The 20,466-nt window shown below is 44.7% G+C and overlaps 1 protein-coding gene across 5 annotated transcripts; it reads right to left on the reverse strand.

The window, feature by feature from the left end:
• Positions 1 to 5,525: 5,525 nt before the first annotated feature.
• On the reverse strand, positions 5,526 to 20,126 carry VEZF1 (vascular endothelial zinc finger 1). 5 transcript variants are annotated; one of them, XM_069874403.1, is made up of 7 exons: positions 19,892 to 20,126; positions 13,820 to 14,625; positions 13,140 to 13,203; positions 11,934 to 12,117; positions 10,341 to 10,532; positions 8,051 to 8,095; positions 5,526 to 7,707 (listed from the first exon to the last, which is right to left on the reverse strand). In XM_069874403.1, the coding sequence occupies exons 1-7, from the start codon at positions 19,922 to 19,924 to the stop codon at positions 7,280 to 7,282; spliced, it is 1,752 nt and encodes a 583-aa protein (XP_069730504.1). In that variant the 5' UTR covers positions 19,925 to 20,126; the 3' UTR covers positions 5,526 to 7,279. The 5 variants fall into 5 exon arrangements, with proteins under 5 accessions (XP_069730504.1, XP_069730506.1, XP_069730507.1 ...); XM_069874405.1 differs by having other exon boundaries at positions 13,907 to 14,625; positions 19,892 to 20,125; XM_069874406.1 differs by having other exon boundaries at positions 13,928 to 14,625; positions 19,892 to 20,123.
• Between the last annotated feature and the right edge of the window lie 340 nt (positions 20,127 to 20,466).

Raw genomic sequence — 20,466 nt, forward strand, 5'->3', positions numbered from 1 at the left:
GCGGGAGCGGGACCGGCCGGGGGCGGCGGGGGGGGGGGGGGGGGGAGAGACCCCCGGGACGTGGAGCCCGAGCGGCTCCGGTGTCCCGGGATTGGGCTCGGCGGGAGGTTAAAGGGGGTGCCGGGCGCCCGGCTGGGGCGGCAGCCGCCAATCCTGGGATCCTGGAGTCAGGGAATCAAGGAATCACAGTTCGTTTGGTTGGAAAAGACCTCGGAGATCACCGAGTCCGACCTGACCCCCGCACCGTTTGAATATTCCTGGGCTTCTGGTTAGCAGGAGGTGAAGGGGGATGCTGGGGCACCCGGCTGGGTGGCAGCCACGGAATCCTAGGATCATAAAATCATGGAATTATAGCATTGTTTGGTTGGAAAAGTCCTCCGAGACCATCAAGTCCATCCAGACCCCTGCACTGGTCCGATATTCCTGGGTTTCTGGTTAGCAGGAGATTAAAGGGGATGCTGGGCCACCCGGCTGGATCATAGAATCCATAGAACCCAAGGATCATAGAATCCTGGAATCCTAGAATCATGGTTAGTGTTTGATAGGAATGGTTGGACTCGATGATCCGCTGGGTCTCTTCCAACCTGGTTATTCTATGATTCTATGGTATCATTTGGTTGGAAAAGTCCTCCGAGACCATCGAGTCCAACCAGACCTGTGCACTATTTGAATATTCCTGAGTTTCTGTTTAGCAGGAGATTAAAGGGGATACTGGGACACCCAGCTGGGGTGGCAGCCACAAAATCCTAGGATCGTAGAATCATAGAATCCTAGAATCATAAAATTGTTTGGTTGGAAAAGACCCCCGAGATCATCAAGTCCAACCGGACCCATGCACTATTCAAATATTCCTGGGATTGTGGTTAGCAGGAGATTAAAGGAGATGCTGCGACGGCAGCCACGAATCCTAGGATCCTGGAATCATGGAATCATAGTATTGTTTGGTTGGAAAAAACCTCCAAGATCATTGAGTCCAACCACAGAATCGTAGAATCACTTGGTTGGAAAAGCCCTCTGAGATCATCGAGCCCAACCGTACCTGCCCACTACTAAGCCAGATCCCTGAGCACCTCACCTGCCTGTCTGTGAAACACCCCCAGCGATGGGGACTCAGCCGCAGCCTCTGAGAACCCTCACAGGGAAGATATTTTTCCTGATGTCTAATCTGAACCTGCCCTGATCCTCATGGGTCCCTTCCAGCTCAGGCCATTCTATGACCTTGCGAGCATCCCGGGCTCCTGGATTTCAGACCAGCAGCCCTGTGCATGGCTGGAGTAAGGAAAAGGATACTCCATTCCTGCCCCAGGGGCTGAACATGAGCGGTGGATTATAATAGCATCACTTCGACCCGGGACAGAAAGCAGACGTCTCCAGTATCCAGCGCTCCAGCGTTGAACAGCCTGCAGCCATTCCACATAAGAGCTCGAGACGGGAAGTCATCTCCCCTGACAAATTACAGGAGCCAGTTTACACAGGGCAAACACTTCCCGTTTTACAGAAACCAGAGCGAGACCGCAAACGGCAGCATGTCAGGGCCTCTGCTTCCCTCCTAGCTCTCCAAGGCCTTCCAGAAGAACACGGCACCTCCAGGCCCCCACACACCTGAGGGTGCCGTACCCCAAGCCCGTGTTTGGGATGGTCCAAAGCTCTCACGGGACGGCTTTCCATGGAGAGATTTTTCCCCACTCAGTCGTTTCATCCTTGTCTGGCAGCTAAGTGATCCTTAGCCTGGGTAAAAACCTGGAAAGCTTTGACAAGGAACGCAGACATCGGGAGGAGTGAAAAAAGTAGAGGCAAAGCTTCAGCTTTCAGTGCATACGTGTGCCACAACATTTGATTTCCCAGAGCTTTGTTGACTGCAATCTCTTTTCCTAATCCAGGCTGGTTTCAGGGGAAACAGGCGATTTTATCAAATTTCTGTACTGTCCTTTGATACAGGTCTCAGCTGCTAATGACGCTAGGGAGTTAAAAGAAACAGGAATAGAAATACACAACTATGAAGAATTAAAATAGTGAATTTAATTCAGCCAGATCCAACTAAATTGCCAATTCCCTGAGAAACAAACCTTGCACAGAAAACACAGAACACAAATGGTTTTGTCTTGACAGCTGGCGAGAACAACCAAGTGAAAAGGTGGAGTATTTCTCCCTTCCCTGAAAAACAAAAGGAGCCACACAGTCTGAAAACACCCCTTGTTTTTCTGCTAAATGGGTTGATTTTGGAGGTAGCTGTTTGCAAGGAGAGCAGAGGTCTGTACTCTGATCCAAGAAGAAACTTCAGATGCCCACGATGAAATGTTTCACAAAAGTCTGGTTTTCAAAAAGCGTTTATGCTTCCTTAAAGAAAAACCCAGGGCTTTTAAAAATTATTCCAAATAGCCTAGAAACGTGAAGTACAACGACAACAAAAATCCATTCTTTTTATAAATCCTAAACCCAGCTTTCCAGCAGCCTTTATGTGGGCTTCAGGGAGGTGCAGCACGCAACAAAAATGATGCGAGGTTAAGGCTCTCGCCAGCCCAGGATGAGGGAGCTACAGGCAGCCTGGCGCAGCTTTCTGAGCACTGAAATACTTTTTCCAAACCAACACCAAAAAAGGTTTGTTTCTAGGTCAGGACCTCAGCACTAAATTTTAACCAGGGCCTGACAGCCAAATCTGAGCACAGCTGTAAGACGGAGTTGCAACAGCGGCTCAGGCATTCTTTTTCTAATTAGAAAACAGTCATTGAGCCTTCTGCGTTTAAAGGTGAAAGCTATTTTTGACATAAAAATTAGCACGTAGTTCCTCTGTCATCCTTCAGTTGCTGCTCTGGAAGCTCTGAGCGAATGATCCAAAGATAAGAAGTATAAACACCCTGAATTAAGTGAATAGGTAGGAGGAGATCAAGTTTTAAATTTTATTCTGCCCTACAATTACAGGAGGAAGGGATTTGTTTTGTCACTTGCTATTCATCCTAAAAAGCACTGGTAAGGAGGTCCACTTATGCACTGAGACAGAGCTCAGAGACATTTTAAAATATGAAGTGCTTTTAATAGCTGCCTTCTGAAAATACTGTTAAATCTATTTTTGAGATGGATAAATTAAGCCGCCAATAAACAAAGGCAGGAGTTTTCCGAAGGACCCAGCAGTAAAAGACCATGTTGCACTTCTCAGCACCTCAGCTCCCACCGGGGAATCCCAAGCGGCAAGATAAAAAAGTACCCCAATTTTCCTTCCTTTGGTGGGAATCTCACCCCGACAGCCTTGAAAATTAACCCCAGGCAGCTTTCAAAACATGGCTCAGATCGACTGCTTCTAAAATAAAAGTGAGGGAAGAGCCAGCAGAACTTGGAGGGCTTATCACCACCAGTAATGCCGCCGACTAATCCCTCAGCAGCCCCAGCCCCTTTATGTAACCTGGGATTGCTGCAGCTAAAACAGCTTATTGGGGGCTTGGCATTTTCCTTTAAACCTCTCGTGGACAAATGCAAACATATTAAATACTTTTTTTCTTCTGCCACTCTACAGAAAAAATTAATTGTAAGAGGGAGGGGGGGAATCTTTTATTTGTGAACAATGGCAAACAGAATTTAACTCATACACTGAGAGTAACACGTGATTTTCTCTCTTATTCATGATCTTGACTGAACAGAAATCTTGCCTATCAGCAATAGTCAGGTGTAACTTTCCGATGAGAAGATATAAAAGGTCGAATCCCAAATTTCTCCTCACCCCAAACACCCCCTGGAAGTGCTGGGGTGTTCCAAATAAAGGAAAAACTGTGCCCAAGGTAAAACCATTGATAGCATTTCCTGGCAGCGTGGGTGGCTGTGCCACAATACTTACTTCCCCGTGGCCCGCTTCCCCGCAGCGCCTCGCCAGCAGAGCCAGGCGCCAGAGGCTCTCCTTGCCCGGAGGACGAGTTTCCGTGCCATTGATCTGCCTGTTCTGACTTTTCCAGGGCACAAATCCTTCCAAGGCAAAATTCAACTTTAAAACTTGCAGTCGGTGCTAAGCCATTAACCTAACGCTGAATGCTTATGGAAAGTTAAGAAGAAAAAAAAAAAATAAACCCCTTATTGAAGTACTTGCAATCGGAGAACTGAATGGGCTCGGTATAAAACCCACTCAAATCAACGGCAGCAATAGGCTTGCCTGGATGTTGGACTAGATCCAGCTTAAAAGTTTCCATGAAATAAACTAGGCTAAGCGCATCAGCTGCATAGAAACTAACTCGGTGTAACAGGAGCATCTGTTCTTCACATCCACCATTTTCTTACAGCCTCAGCTGCCCAGCGCTGCAGTGACACGAGCCGCCGTCCAAATCCCTCACCGCTGTCGTGCAACTACACCTCGCCGCCCAGCAGCAGCCGCCCTTCCTGCCTCCTCCTACTGTGGATAAAGCAGCGATTACACGGAAGCGTGCCTGCTGTCTGAACTAACTGACCAGGTAGCTTTTGTTTATCAAAAAACCAGCTTCACGTTATTTCGTATGATGGCATCACAAAGCGAAAGTTAATGTCTGTACTGAGACAGCTGAGGAGCACACCTCGGAACCATTTATACACAGTACAAAGCAAATGTTTACCCAAGTACAAATGAAACAGGTTGACAATTAGCTAATGTAGCTTTGTGGACAGAAACCAGGTACATTTGAGCAGAACCAACACAGAATAAAAAGGAAACAGCCCTTTTCCTATCCCATGCTAAGAGGACCGCGGTTAGTGGCTTGGGAAGCCTCTGTCACGTTGCAGAATTTCCTGGCCAGCATTTAATGTGTTTGTTCTACTGCTACTCTGCTGGGCTAAAAGTCACATCAGCAGGGCAGGCTAGCGGGACGAGGACCCACTGTCCATACTACAGTAATTGACAACATACAATTAAGTCTTACACCTGTTTATTGTAAGTAATTCATAGATAACCACTTCTAGTACACATTTTCATATTGGCTTTTAATGCTTTTGGTTTGTTTTAAGCTCAGGGGACACCCAAACTTCATCTAAGGGTCATCTCTACGATTTACCCGGATCCAGAACGCTACACCTGCTATGTAAAAACTGGTGTGAATCGGTATCACTGCCAAGGGTAACAGATGGCTTGGAAGCTACACATCCCAACATGCAACACCCCACCAGCGCAGGCTGCTCTATGCTACGGGACGAAGGATTCTGGCTGGGGTGCATTCGCCTCGCATGCCTCGCTTTGGCTGTACCAGCCTAAGTCATGCAGCTGCCTGCACGCAACGCTCTACACAGTGCAAAAAACGAAGACCTCTACACATCTGGAATAAGAACAGTGGTAACAAAGTCATAGCTACATATTCTTCTCTACATTTTTGTTTATTGAGACAAACTAATTAAAAGGCACAAACATAGGGCATATGTTTACATGGACATTATAACAAACATATACATTAAAAGTGTAGGAATGTGTTTCCTTTCTGCTAAACAGAAAGTTCCTAAGCTTTTATATATACAAAAGTTGTACAATTTGATGTCCTAAAGTACAAAAGATCATTTATAAAATTATTTTACACTAAGCTCTATTTTTTTTTTCTGTTTTTGTTTTACTATGTAGTCCAAGCCCCTAGAACAGTTTCACGTAATGATACAGATACCTGTCACCTGAGCCAGCAGCCTGGCAATCACTGCTTGCACTGACACGGCAGGGTAGGAACGGGAGCAGTCCGTTTGGACTAGTCAGTCCTGCTAGTTCTCTGTGAAAATGCGCACACGCTAATTCTCCGTAGCTTTCAACTTCATTAAGATAAAAACATCTCGACTGCAATTTTTTATTTTTTTTAACGTAGAGTCTTGGGTTTAGGGTGGTTCTTTTTTTTTTTTAAACAAAGTTTTAAAAACGTGAATATGTGACATGATAGTCTAAAAAGTATATCTGTTTCCCTAGATTTTCCTTTCTACTTTATGTACAGATAAACAGGTTAAGAAATAAAAAGCACATGAGCTTAAACATGTGTGACCATTTGTGGAGAAGTTCTGGGCTGGATAGTTCAAACCATCACCCCACAACTCCCACAAACTGATAGAAATGTGTTAACACAATAGAAGAATAACGTAAAAATGATGATGTTTGCAAATATTTACAAAGTTGAACAGATTTGCACAACACTTGATTAAGAAATAGGGGAGAAATTAAAAGATGCTCTCTGCTTGTCCTGGAGGGGCATCCTACCTAGTTAGTGGTTAGAATAAAAACTGTATACAATTTAATATAAGACAAAACTTCTAGTGAACAACTAACACGTCTGTCCCCTGCTGTAACACCAGCAGGCTCTGACTGGGAGGCAGAGGGCATAAAAATCATACCCGGTGCCTCCAGAATCTTCCAGCTTAAAGCAGTATTTCTTAAATTTCAAAGCACTCCTTTGCTCCTAGATAAAAGAGTCCCATAGGGGTCTGACTGTTCAGAGACCATGTTTACATACATTTCGACTCCTCTTCTGTCAGCCATGGCTGTTTCTCACCAAACAAGAACAGTTTTTTTAAAAAAAAAAGTTGACTACAATGCTATATTCCCTTAGGGTAATATGTTGGGTAATATTTACATCTCCAAATATCAGGTCACAATCCCTATTATATGTTGAAGTTAGAATGATAAGTTATCATATGCTTTGCATATCAGAGCTGGTATCACCTTTCCCATAGGGAATGCTGCCTGAAATTATCATATTCCCAAAGGTAAAATGCATATTTTCTCCAAAATGCATTTTTTTTTTAAAATGACAACATTGTAATGCATTTACTCATTAAAAAAAAAAAACCAAAACAAAACAACATCAACACAGACTAAGATTCTACACTAGCTCAGGAACAGTGGATTTAGTTAAAATCAGCCATCCACCCTGCTGAAGATACAGAGGGGTGTTTGCTAGTGTTTAGATTAAAATAATTTTCTAAGTTATAATTTGAGGGATAAAACATAAAACTGTTTTTAATGAGGTTTTTTTTTTAAACTCTGCCAAGTAAGTATCTGCTCTAATTCAGCATCAGTCAGCTAAAAGGTAAAACTTACTTTAAATGAAGTGCTCCAGTGAAACTCAAGTTTGAACCATGTGAGCCAAATCAACAGGGGAAGATGCTACTATGGTCTCTGATGGTGCATGTTGCCCCAGTGTCTTAGTCTGAATTTATTATTAACTAAAACAAAACAAAACAAACAAAAAAAAAAACAAAATAAAAAATTAAAACAACAAAAATAAAACCCATCCAAACAAAACCCAAAAAAGAACTGCTGGTAAGGATTCCATTTTAATCCTTTTTAATACTGTTTAGAAATTCTTTACCAGGGAGGAGACGTGGGCAAGGCCTGGGGCAGGAAAGGCATGCTCTCTACTGGCCTCATTGCTATATTTAACGGACCAGCTAACGTCATCGGTGTGGGGAGGTTCATGGGGGATGTTATAGTGACGGGGTGCGCTATATTCACTGGAGCGGTTACTGGGGTGGGTAAATTGACTGGTGTGGTGAGCGTTAATGGAGATGTCATGGATAATGGACTTGTTATAGTTACAGGATGCCCTAGGTTCATCGGACTGGATATATTAACTGCACTTGATACGTTTACTGGACTTCTCATGCTCATTGCAGCTGCCACTGTGACTGGGTTTGTGATAGTCCCAGAAGCCACAGAGGACGTTATATTGAATGGAGTAGTAAGAGTCACAGGCGTAGTAGCAGCAGTGGAGGTTTGGCACAAGTTAGCAGCTTCTAAAAATGAGACATAAAAAGACAAAAAGTTTTTAACACATAAAAAACCATGGACAAGATTTAAAAAAAAACTGAAACAAAAACAAATACCAAACAAGAACAGGTACAAATTCTGGAATAATTTTCTTTACGAATTACTAGTAAGTTAAAACTGTTAACATTCTATAGCCTACAAGAAATACAAACTCTCATGCAGTTCATTTCAATTCAATACTTTTTTTTCCTGAGAAGTCAAGGGAAGTTGGTCTTATAAAGAGGGTTTCAATGCTCATAAAACAGTATCGTACAATCAAATAAATCCTCCCAAGAGGAACATTATAAATAGAGGAGAGAGTGTACATACCGAATGGTACGTACTCTATAGCCTTCTCAAAGGTGAACTGACATTCTGTGAAGGTTTTAAAAAGTCATTATTAGGGACTGATAAGTAAAGCTCGTTTCAATATTTACCTGCTTATTTCAGTCTTAAATTATTGCTACCAAACTGTCCCACTGATCGCAGTATTCTACTAAGCAACTTTCAAGGCTACCCAGGCAGTAATCTTCCAACCCCCAGCATCTCCTCAGCTTTTGCAAAAGCTACAGCTCCACGCCAGGCTGTTTTGTTTTGTGGGGTTTTGGGTTGTTTGGGTGGGTTTTTTTGCTTTGAGTTGCAGCAAGCAGGACTGAAGTGCTGAAGAAGGAAGGCCCAGGAGGGCAGCATTTGGTGCTGCTGCTGGGGGGCTCCAGCAGGGCTGGGCAGTGGGGCGGGGGGCAGCGGGCTGGGATGCAGAGGGGTCCCCAGGCATCCATCAGCACCACCTGCCGGCTACCCACACTGGAAGGCTCCAAAAGGAGAAGCAGGGTGATGGACGAGGGTAAAGGGAGGGGATGACTGCTAAAGGAATCAACAAAAAAGATATTCTAGATCAAGGTTACAGCACTTCTAAGTCATGTCTTATTCCACATTTGTAGAGTAGGACACCAAGCTCAGTCTACACCCACGTTTCAGGACGTAAGGCAGGAGCAAAGAGTCCACTCTTGCCACATACAAATGTACCAAGACAGAGTTAACTTTGAAAGCAACATTAGCCCCATTGAAGGGTTACTGTTGGTTCTTCAAAGTCTGTATCTAAGAAGGGTGGAATAAAAAAAGTAAAAAAAAAAAATAAATAAATGGTAAAAATAAATCATATTAGATCAAAAATTCCCACACAGCGTGGTAAAGCCAACGCAACAGGTGGCACTTGCGTGGGAGAACCGGCACGGAAAGAGCAGCACGCAGGCATGGTCTAACTTCACCTTCCAAGCACAGCACCGCACAGACACCTTCCACTCCGCAGCCCTTCCCCACTCAAGTTAAACTAATAGCATCAATCCGACAACCCCTCATCCACCTCCCTCACCCACCCTCCAGTCTGCCAAAACCCCCATTTCTGTTAAGACACATGCAATAATCTCAATAAGAAAGAAAGGGAAAAGGGAACAAGAGATAGGAAAGAACAGGCAGAAAAAAAACTCCTCAGCGATTTTCTAGATCTGATACTGTTTTGCTTTATCCGTTTAGTGGCCTGATGCTATTTAATGTTTCTGTTATCTCTACATTCTATAATCAATAAGCTCTTTCTATATTGTCTGATCACAGAATTCAATTCAATTGGCATAACAATCAAAGTGAAAGCAGTTAGCAGCCTAATACACAAACGAGACCTAGAAAAGAAAAATAAACAGTGAAGAAACTGAAAAGGAAGTTTAAGAGGAAAGAAAAAAAAGAAGGTGAGTCAAAAATATTTACTTCTAAAAACAGCTAGTGAACAACAGTGAGAATTCCTGCTAAAACACAGAATCCACATGATAGGCATTAGAAATCAAACTGTTGTGAAAAGAACAAGCTCGCAGTAACAGCAGACTTTAAACTCCTATACTCCTAACAACACTGAAGCACTTCACTCTTTACAGAACTGACACACTGACCAACAACAGGAAGCTATTCAACTTCAATTACAGCAACACAGGCGTACATAAGCTGTGAGCTAGCGATAATGGAAAACACAGTCGCTTGTTAGTTAATTTAGTAATGGAAAAAAAAACCAAACCAAAGAAATAGAAGAGTAAATTCTATGATCTCCAGAAAGCTTTATGCAAAGACAGTTATGTGACAGTGAAGTAAAGGGAATGAATGTGGACAGAAAAGATGAAAAGGACACAGGAAGCACCCGCATGCAGACAGATGATGATGCAACAACAGAAGGTGGTGTTATGTCCACGTGCATGTATTTATATTTTTTTATATATATATATATATATGTACACAAGTTAACAACAGGTAAATATGCATAAACACCGCTGAAAACCACATGCAAGTCAAAAACACACACTCTTGCCTTGCAGCAGACACAAACATCCCTTTATAATTGATGACTGCTACGTACACATTCAAGCACAAAGACCAAAGGGAAGTAAGAAATAAGGGGTTCATTTACATCAGCATAATTTTGGTCATGTTATTCTCCTGCTAGTTTTTAGCTTTTCCTTCTAACGCTGAGAATGAAATTTTCATGTAAGACATCCTTTTCTGACATCCTAAACTCCCTATATAACTGCAAACTCCAGTATCTTATAAACCCAAGACCATGAGTATTGTTCTGTTTTACCTTTCTTCCTTGCTTTGACGGCCTCTTCCCATAATCTCAGGGTCTCTACCTGCTTTCCAGGCCAACTCGTTACATGCTGCTGCTGCTGCTGTTGTTGTTGTTGTTGCTGTTGTTGTTGTTGTTGCTGTTGTTGCTGCTGCTGCTGCTGCTGCTGTTGCTGCTTCTGATTGCTGGTCTCTTCACTCATGCATGCTATGCCAATTAAGTAAGAACACAATTTCACCTTGAAAAGTTACTCTGTTTTCTACTGAGATCATAAATGTTTCTTCCATAAAGAGTGTCTGGAATCTCACAGGATTCCAAGAGCAAAAATTACAGAGGTGTTTAAAACCACATAATTAATTCCGTGCTTTATAAAACTACTTTCCCAAGAGCTAAAAACCAAAATGCTTTCACTGCCAAAAATGATCTTTCTTTCTGATTATTTTGTTTGTATTTTAGGAAGAAAGACTATGAGTCTCTAGAACCCAAGCTGGTTAGCTGATTCCACTTCAGCTCCAATTAAAAAAAAAAAAAAAGCCTTTTTAGTTTTTATTACGAGTATGACTTAAAATTTTCAGTTCATCACAGAACGGCACGTTACTGCTCTCTGGCCACATACGGCTCATCATTTCCACCTCTAACAACTGCTGTGAATGCCCTCTGTGAACCAGCTTAGCACCACCAAACTGGCTTGGGAAACCAGAGCTGCAACCCTATACCTTAAAAAATACTTCCAAATTTCATAATAAGCTCAACAACCAGGCATTTTAGACAGTCTCAGTACTTTCAAATTATTCAAGAGCAAAGGGAGCTGAAAAGATGTTTAAATGAATACTGTTCAAAAGGACAAAGTTTCCAAAGATAATCCTTACTTCTCCTCTTTATTCCTCTGAAAACCCCTTTCATATCACTAATCACGTGGGCTAACTTCAAAACAGGGACGATTTCAAAGTCAAGTCTTCATTTGTTTACTGGGCACTCTGAGGTCCAGGCTTCAGAATTTCCACAGAGTTTAAGACTAGAAGGAACTATTACAAATGCCTGATTCAAACTCCTGCACACCACCAGTCAAATGCCATTAATGCCCCAAACATATCAGGGATGTATTTAAATGCTTTTCTTGTCAGCTATGGCCAAGAGGAGGTATCATTGAGCCCCAGGGTCAAAGCTAAGGGAAAGCAGAGAAATCTTTCTCCTAATTTTGATGAGCTTTAGATGAGGCTTCAAACCTGAAACCTGGCAGATCTTAGCAACCCTTAAATATTCTAAAATCTCCAGAACTATCTGTTGGACTTTCAGGCCTGCGCAGGTCAGGAAGTAGCATTGTACTCAGCATTTTTCAGGAGAAAACCTGAGAACTATTTCCTTCAGAAGATGGGCTATTCTCACAAACTGCAGGGCATTCCTAAGGAATAAGAGCACAATCTAGCAGCAAACCAATTCCACATATGCCAATTCTTGAGCTGAAGAAGATTGCTGTTATCAAATTTCTATTTTTAATAGGTGTGAATACCCAGGCTGATGGGTATGGTTTTGCATTTTAACGTCACCAAAGGAAATTCTCTTTTCAAACACACTGTTATTAGAAATGTTTTTAAAACGTTCACCTACTTTTATTGATGCCTTGTTTACAGGTATTACAGTTGATACTTTGGCTCTGCCCGTGTGTCTTTAAGTGGCTGGTGATATATGCTGCACTCAGAAGTTTACCACAGATATTACACGATACCTTTCCTTCATGGCGCACCATGTGTGTCCGCAGTCTGTCTTTGGTGGCAAAGGCAGCAGTGCACGTCTATATGAAGGACAACAGTTACACTTGAAGTGCAGACAGCATCATTACAGTATGAATTACACGCCCGATGTAAGCCTATTTTACCTGGTAGGTGCAAACAGTGTCCTAAGTATACTGACAACCTTAAGTTTTACCTGTATTTATAGAGAAACCAAAATCAAACTACTGAACAGACACTGAAAACGGAAGTTGGCTCCTGAGACAACGAGGACAAAAATCATGCTCTACGCTACCTGAAGTTTCTTAAAAGACAGATCAACTTGCCCTACCTATCAAAGCAAGAGGCAGCTTATAAAGTAGGCCTAGAACTTGCAAAGTTCGTTTTGGATACAGTTTTACTGTACAAATACGAACCTGATATCTTAAATTGCTCCACTGCTTCTGTTCCCATCCACATCAAAACAAGGAAACAAATGCTTTTTCTAACACTATTCTTTTTACACAAGACTCCTATTTAATATGATGAGTCACTATAGCACAGGTTGGAACAAACATGGATATTCTATGCAAAACAGATAATTGTTCAAGGACGGTCAACTTATTTAGCTTATAAGCAACCATCAACTCGTGATAACTTGCTGTCACCTTCCAGCAAAATAATGGATCCAGAATCAACTATTCCAGTCTATTTTAAATGGATACACTGAGAAACACATTGAATTTAAATATGCTGAGAAACAAACTGCACGCATTTCTCCAGTAACCAGCAGTGAGCTGTGGCTGCCGTTACAATCCTACTACTAAGTTAAGCGTATCATAAAATAGAGCACCTACGCTGTTCTCCAAGAAAGCAAAAAGCCTCTAATCTTCCCAAAAAAAGAAGCCACAGTATCCTTTTAAACTGCCTCTACACTTACATCAGAACTACAGTGCTGCTGGTAAGTAAGGCGGATGCACCTTTATTCCTAAACTTGCTTTTCAAAGAAAAGTCCAGGCGCAAATACAGTCCTGGAAAGATTATTCATTTGAAATTTTAACAATACAATAAGGTACTGTTACAAATAAAACATTTTAGCCCTTACTTGGCATTTGAAGGGTCTCTCTGTTGAGTGAACATGTTTAACGTGACAGCTTAAATGATCAGGCCTGCAAAAAAGAGAGGAACAGAGAAGAAAATACATACTGTTACAAATACATAGTAAGGACACCTTGCTCGCGCCGATGAGCCCTTGCAGCCCACATCCCTCTGCACAGCAAGAATAAATACATTCCCCTTACATACGCAGTGGCCCTCAGATAAAGTTACACAGAGTTACGCTGAGACCCCACCTGCAGTTTAAAACTTAACAGTATTCATCTTACACAGGTGAAAGCGGTACATTTGGTCGTACCCTGTGTAAAGGAGACAGATCAACAGCTCCAAGGGTTGTTGTTTTCTCTGTTGCAAGCACAGATAGAAATACAGCCAGCAGCAATGCAAGCTCCCTCACAGTGCTCTGTCAGTGCGCCTCAACCCTGCTACGCAGCAAGGAGACAAGTTTGCCTGCCGTGCCCCATCAGGTCACTGACCTCTGCGAAGGCTGGTTCAAGGGGCCCCACAGTCACTACCAGTGACACAGACACGTGTCCTACAAGACCTGGATGAGGTCATGAAATCACTTCAAAACACTCTCATAAAAGAGCAACCACTTTTGGTCGCTGCCCATCTGTCTCAGACCAAAACCCACGCCCTAGAGGTAAATAAGGCTCTTTATCCCCTCACCAATCTTCTAAGATGTCTGGTTCTCCTAGCCCCTCGCTATGATAGCTTAACCCTTCTTGGTTATGAAAAGCCAATACTTGAGCTCGCCTGGGATTTTCTACATGGTACCTCGAGAAGCCTTTTCCACAAACACCACAGGTGTACGGTTTCGTGATGCCACCTTCATGAGACCTCACATGGTAGGTCATGCGATCCTTTCTCTTGAAGCGCTGATTGCAAATGGGACATTCAAAGGGTTTTTCATCTGAGTGGGACAGCTTGTGCCGGTTGAGGTGGTAAACATCCCTGAAAGCCTTTCCGCACATCTCACAAGCGTGGTTCTTCTTAACGGGCTTGCTGGGCTTCTTTGTCGTCTGAGTCACTGCCATAGCCGTTGCGCCGGCACTACTGCTGGGGTTGGTGGCAGAGGAAGACGTAGTGACTGTGGACAGGATTCCTGCGATAGTCGAAACCAAGGAACTTCGGCTGTTGTCACCAGCGATGGTCGAGATAAGGGGCACCATTGTGGTGGGAGTTTTCTTTGGCCGTGACACTAACTTTATCCCTGTGTGGCAGGACTCGTGACGTCTCAAATGGTAGCTGTCCCTGAAAGCTTTGCTGCAGTAAGTGCACACAAAGGAGGTTTTAGGTTTTTCCTTTTTAATCCCAACAATAGCATCCTTTAATGTTTCTGGTGCAGGCTGAGGTTTCTGCGTTATTGGTAAGGGCAGAATCGGCTTCTGATCGGGTGGCTCAACAGCAGAGCTCAGGAGAGGCAACAAACTGTTCTGTGCTGCCTGCTGTTGGTGATGTGAGGCTTCGTGTGCCTAAAACCAAACATTCACACTTAAATTCTATTGATGGGTGCTCACTCTGACACGGTGAGAACATTTACAAACTACAGGAAAGCACATTCTAGACCAAAAGCCATTGAAGTAATTGGAAAAGGTTACGTAATTCTGGTTTTCAACAGGATAAACCGCTCACGCTTTAAATGCATTCACTGTACACATTCTGTGGTAAGAGTAGGATGGCACACATCATAACAATCTACTAATTATTAAGTTTCCGGAGGGCAACACTTCTTATGGAAAACAATGAGGTGCTTGCCAGATCTTCTACTAACACAGTGTTTGATCTTTACATAGCAGATAACTTGTTTTGCTAACGATCGTATCAGATGCCACCTCAGGACTATCTCTGGAGCGTATGAATGTACCGGGAGTTGCAAAATAACGCCCCACCTTTAAGCCGAGCTTAGTGTACATTGAGAATTAAACTGCAGCCACAGAAAGCCAGGATGCGATAAGGTGTCTTATTTAAACAACGCGTTCATACCAGTTAGCACTGAAACCAAAGCAACTTGAATCGAAGGCTGTCTAAAGCCACATTTCTATATTTAGCAGATTCCCACCACATTTGTACACTGACCACTGTACTCGTCATGTCTGGAAACTAATAAGAATAGCAACATGTTCTTTTTCTCTTCAGCAGCAGCTACTTTGTAATAGGAAGAGGAGCTAATCGATAAGCACTGCTAGACATCTAGAGATGCTGGAGAACACAGCTTGGGGGGAAAGGTGGTTGAAAAAAAGACCTGAAAGCTGTTTCAAAGCAGCTGACGGTGAACCACAGAATCAGTGGCAGAAGCTAATGGGAGGAGACAGAGGGGGACCCCCACGAGCACACAGTGGCAAGCACTGCTCAGCTGAGTTGCAGCCTGCGCTGCCACAGGCTGCTCTACACCATGCTTCCATTAGGCATGGGTTATTCTAAAGCAGAAAACACTTATTAAAACTCCTCCAGTCAGGCTAGGACAAAACCAGATACGAATTTAAAGTGGTTTAGAAACCACACAGACCAATTCAGCCTAACGGTGCATTAAAATAAATGACTCTAGCACCTTAAGCCAGTTTAAGCACATCTGTATTCAAGATGTGCCTCAGTCTCATCAGACCAGTTTTAAAACAGTCTCATTATTAATGCAGCGTGCCAGGTCTGAAACTGAGTTTGGGGAAACTTGTGTTCCCAACAGATCAGTACCACAGCTTTCTAGGACTTCTTCCCTATGGCTTCCTTCACAAAATAACACGGCTTGAGGCTGTGAGAGCTGAATAAAACACTGTTGGCTCACGCCCCTCTACCTGTCTACTTTTACATAGGCTGAGGATGGACATAGTTATGAAGCACGCTCAGGCTAACGCTTCGCACATTAACTCATTTCATCGAGTCCTTTGGAGAAGTCAGTATTTCTAGATGCTCACTTGGGGACTTTTTCTTAGTTGCATCCAAGCTCCAGCTGCTTTGCCTTTCCTGGCTGCAGTAGCAATTGTAGCCCTCTCAGTGTAGCCCTCCCGCCACCACCAGAGCCCTGCGTAACCTCTCCTTTCCTTTTTCAGGAGTGCAATTCCAGTGACCTATGGATAAAAGCCACCAGTGGCTACATAACACTCCAAGCCTATCTTGACAGGAAAGAGTTGATGGGAGAAAGCCCAGATTTGGGATGATAACAGGAGACAAGACTTTGGAAATCATTAGGAGCCAGGCCAGCCTGTCCAGCTTTATCTGCACATTGCATCCTACATGTGCTGAAGCTTGGGGTGCAACAGGTAAGCTGAGTATAACTGCATCGCCTGGCTACAGTAGCCACCTCACCCAAGAAACAGCCTAAGGGGCTGGTTTGCAAGAGTGGCTGCTGAGGAGTTGAACACAGAGCTTTCCTGGAGGCTACCCTGCTAAATCAGGGCACAGAGCACACTCAGCATCTCTGTTAAACTTCTGCCTGACTTCAGTGACAGTTGTGGCTCTCCAACCATTTATTTTCTGTGTTTTTAAAAAGCCACTGAGACACCTACATGGCATGAGCAGAATAGAGTACACACAACGCACACTGAAAGCAGTTGTGTACTTATATACCACTTTAATTTAAAAAAAATAAATCTGAAATGTTTTGCAGCCAACTCTAAAGAAGCATTAAACAATGTTGTTAAACTGTATCAGAAGACACTTAAGAGCACCCAAGGATAGCTCCAGAGATACAGTTTCAAAGGCAGAGCTAACAGATCAGATAATAGAGAGCCCAAATCCTTTGGACAAGGTTCAAACTTAGGCAGTTTATGGATATTTTTAAGGCTAAAAGAATCATCAGCACTTTGAGGTAATGATGCACTTATTCCTACAGAACCAACAGAGACAGTGGACATAAAACAATGTATATTCATAAGGCTACAGGCCACGAAGCCGCTGCTTATATAAGTCTGCTTATCTTGGCTCCCAGATAGCTGGTGTTATTAGCAGTGCTGGCTTTCTAACTACCCCTCGCTGCAACAAGCAGTATTCCTCAGTTTCCGAGGGCCGCCTGCGCTAAAGCCTTTTAAAAAAGGATCAGGCGGTATTTTTTTTCACTGGCTGTTTGGGGAGGGAAGACAGCACCTGCTGCACGCCTCTCGCCGGTTGTTTTTATTCAGGCACAGACCAGGGTTTTACTTGACCCAGCATTAATGTCAAGTCAACATTTTTGCGACATTCTGATTGCCTGGGATAGGCTCTCGTGCAAAATAGCCTCGTTCCCACACTGATTTTTTTTCTTTCCTGAGGTGGGGGGGGCTGTAAACAAAAAAATGCTATAATCCGTGACCCAGAGTGGTAGGATGTGGCATTGCGAACTTCCAATGCCAGAGGCTAAAATATTTTTGTGCTTCAGCCTTAATGTGAGAGCAACAAATTAGCATGAGTCATATCTTGAGCACTCTGTTTGATGGATGATTCTTCCCCACGTTAACAGATACAACTTTCACTTCCCAGAGCAGATACTAAACGTGATTTTCAAAATAGGCATTTCAGGGACTAGTAAGACCCAAACAAGAACAGCTTATTCAGTCCCACATTTGTTTCTTTAAAAAGATACAATTCACCAAAACGCCACCTAAACACAACCGAACAACTTTATTTGGGAAGAGCTGTTTACAGTCACACATCCCATCACTAGCAAGGCTGAAATTAAGATATTGCAACCTCCTCTAAAAACATTTTGCTTAAAAATTACAACTTTACACAACATGTAAAGAACTCTCCCTCAGAAATCCTGTCACAGCTGAAACTCGCAATTGGCAAAGAAAGAATGAGTGGGGATATTCGGGCACTTGCATTGGTTATTTAACTGACACCAGGGAGAGGGGCTGGGAGGGGCTTCTAAATCCACTTTGCATTACTAGTTTTAACTAACCAGTTGGACCTTAGTTGGCGAGCATGGGAAGAAGAAAAACTAAAGTCATATCAGGAATATCTTAACAGTGCTTTCTGCTCAGTGCATTAGGATGCTTGCAGCCTAAAAACGTTGGTTTTAACAAAATGACTCGAGAAACAATATTCAGCTTTTATTATGAGGTCTTAAAGCTTTATTATTTGGGGGGGAAAAAAAAAATCAAGAGGAAAATTTCCACGTCACAGTTTTATGAAGATGCTTCTGAGTTGCACGTAGCGAAGTACGTTAGGGAAGTGAACTGCTGACTCCTTAATTAAAAGCAGCAAAGCCTACTCTTCAATCAACGTGTGACATTGCTATTTCAAAATACGGTACCCTTAAAAAAAAAAAAAAAAGACAAGAAACTGGACACGTACTTGAAAGTATTACTCGGCATTTCTTACAGAGGTTGCTGCAATACCTTATTGTCAGAATTTCCCCTTGAAAATGCTCCGCTGTGAGCCTGGAGGGGCAAAAAGGCGATAAAACAGCCCCGACTCGGAGGGAGACAGCCCTAAACTAAGGAGATTAACTTCTTAGCACGAAGTTTCCTACGTGCGAATCACAACTGCCCACTAGAGTGAGAAATAATTCACAAGACCTCAGCCAAACTCGATGGCATCACCCGCCTTCATCACGAAAAGGCGGAAAACCCCAGCGCCCAGCTCCCGGTACCGGCTCCCCAGAACATTCCCAGCATGTTTTGAGAGGCAGAGCACCCAGGCGAGTGACTCAGCCCTTGGGACTTGCGAGGGAATAATTTTTCCTCTCTAAAGGAATGGTGCTCGCTCTTGGCGGATTTACTCATTCAACTCAGGTTTTCAAACTCGTGTCACGGGTTGGGTTTGGGTTTAATTCCGAGAAGGACAGCGAGCCAGCGGGTGACCGCCGCTGCGAGCGGGCAAAGAGGATTATTTTACCTTGAGAAAGGTGATGTGGGGAAGCTTTTTTAATTTTTTTTTTTTTTTTTTTTTTTTGCTGCAGCTGCAATAACCCATTTTATATTTTCAAGCTCAAAAAGAGCAAGAGGCATCGGAAAACAATCCTGCGTAAAAGGGCTCCGGTGCTTGGCTCACAAAAGCCAAGGGAGAATTTTTTTTTTTTTTTGGGGGGGGTGTGGGGGGTACAGTGGATTTTCTTCGGAATTACATAAACAGCGGTGGTTTTAAGTCAGCTTTTCTCAGACAGAAGGGGGAAAATCGTGACTCAGTTGGCCGAGGGAGGGGTTGCCGGCTCTGCCGTCCCTATTCCTCCCCGTTACCGTTAGCATTTCGCCAGTTTTTACAGAAATCCGGCCCGCTCGCGTCCTATTTTAAAAGAAAACAAGCTCCCTCGTCACCCGGCCCTGAGTCAGGCTGTTTAAAGAGGGATTAATTTATTCTCCCAGACACGGTGTTTGTTCCATCGGGGTTTTGTTAGAGCCCGCTGGAAGGCTGGGAAGGGGGGGGGGGGAGGGAAAAGAAAACAAAAAAAAAAGCAAATAAACAAACAAAAAAAGCGGCGATTTCATGGTTTTTTTTTTCTTAAGAAGGGGGAGATGAATGATGATTAAAATAAACATTGGGGGGGTGTCGAATCGGGGAGGGAAGGCGCGTTGGGGCAGGAGGGGAAGGCGCCCCGGGCCGGGCGGGGAGGCGGGCGGGAGGCCGGGCGGCGGCGCTGAGTGACAGCCCCGGGCTCGCGGGGAGCCCGGCGGGCGCGGAGGGGAGAGAGGGAGGGACCGGGGGGGGGGATGAGGGGAGGGGGGGGTGGTGTGTGCGTGTGTGTCTCTGTGTGTGTGTGTGTGTGTGTGAGAGAGAGAGAGAGAGAGAGAGGAGCGCGGGCAGCGCCGTCCGCCGCGGGGGCCTCACCTGAAAGAGGAACGCGGTCCAGTTGGCCTCCATGTCGGGGGCGTCGCGGCCCCGGGCGGGCGGGAGGCGGCGGCTGAGGCGGCGGCGGCGCGGCGGGCCCCCCCCGTTCCCTCCCCCGGGCCGCAGCTACATGGAGCCGACAACAAAGCGGCGGCGGCGGCGGCGGCTCAACATGGCAGCGCCGAGCGGCCGCTTCCGCTAACCTCCGGGCTGCACCACTGCGGACCGCGGGGGGGGGGGGGGGGGGGAAGAGAGAGACAGAAAGGGGAGGCGGGGGAGCGCGCGGCCGCGGCACAGCGGGGCAGCGCGGGACGCCACCACCCCCCCCCCAACACCGAGTCTTCTTCTTCGCCCCCCCTCCGCGTCGCCGCGGGGAGGGTGGTGCGGGCGGGCGTTGGGATGTGCGGGGGGGAGCGGGGGAGGCGCGGCGGGGCCGGGCGCCTCCCCCCCCCCCCCCCCCCCCGCGGGGCTGGCAATGGGCCGGTCCCGCGCTGGGGAAGCCGAGGCGAGCGGCGGTGAGAGAAGATGGAGGAGCGGGGCGAGGGGCGCCGGGCTCGGCTCGGGTCGGATCGGCT

Source organism: Phaenicophaeus curvirostris, chromosome 21, assembly GCF_032191515.1.
Source record: "Phaenicophaeus curvirostris isolate KB17595 chromosome 21, BPBGC_Pcur_1.0, whole genome shotgun sequence".
Classification (NCBI taxonomy): Eukaryota; Metazoa; Chordata; class Aves; order Cuculiformes; family Cuculidae; genus Phaenicophaeus; species Phaenicophaeus curvirostris.

Coding starts and splice junctions, on each gene's coding strand:
- VEZF1 (XM_069874403.1), bottom strand. CDS start 19,924: ATGGAGGCCAACTGGACCGCGTTCCTCTTTCAG. Junction 10,533..11,933: donor TAAACAAGGCATCAATAAAA/GTAGGTGAACGT, acceptor TAATTGGCATAG/CATGCATGAGTGAAGAGACC. Junction 8,096..10,340: donor CGTCAAAGCAAGGAAGAAAG/GTAAAACAGAAC, acceptor AAACCTTCACAG/AATGTCAGTTCACCTTTGAG.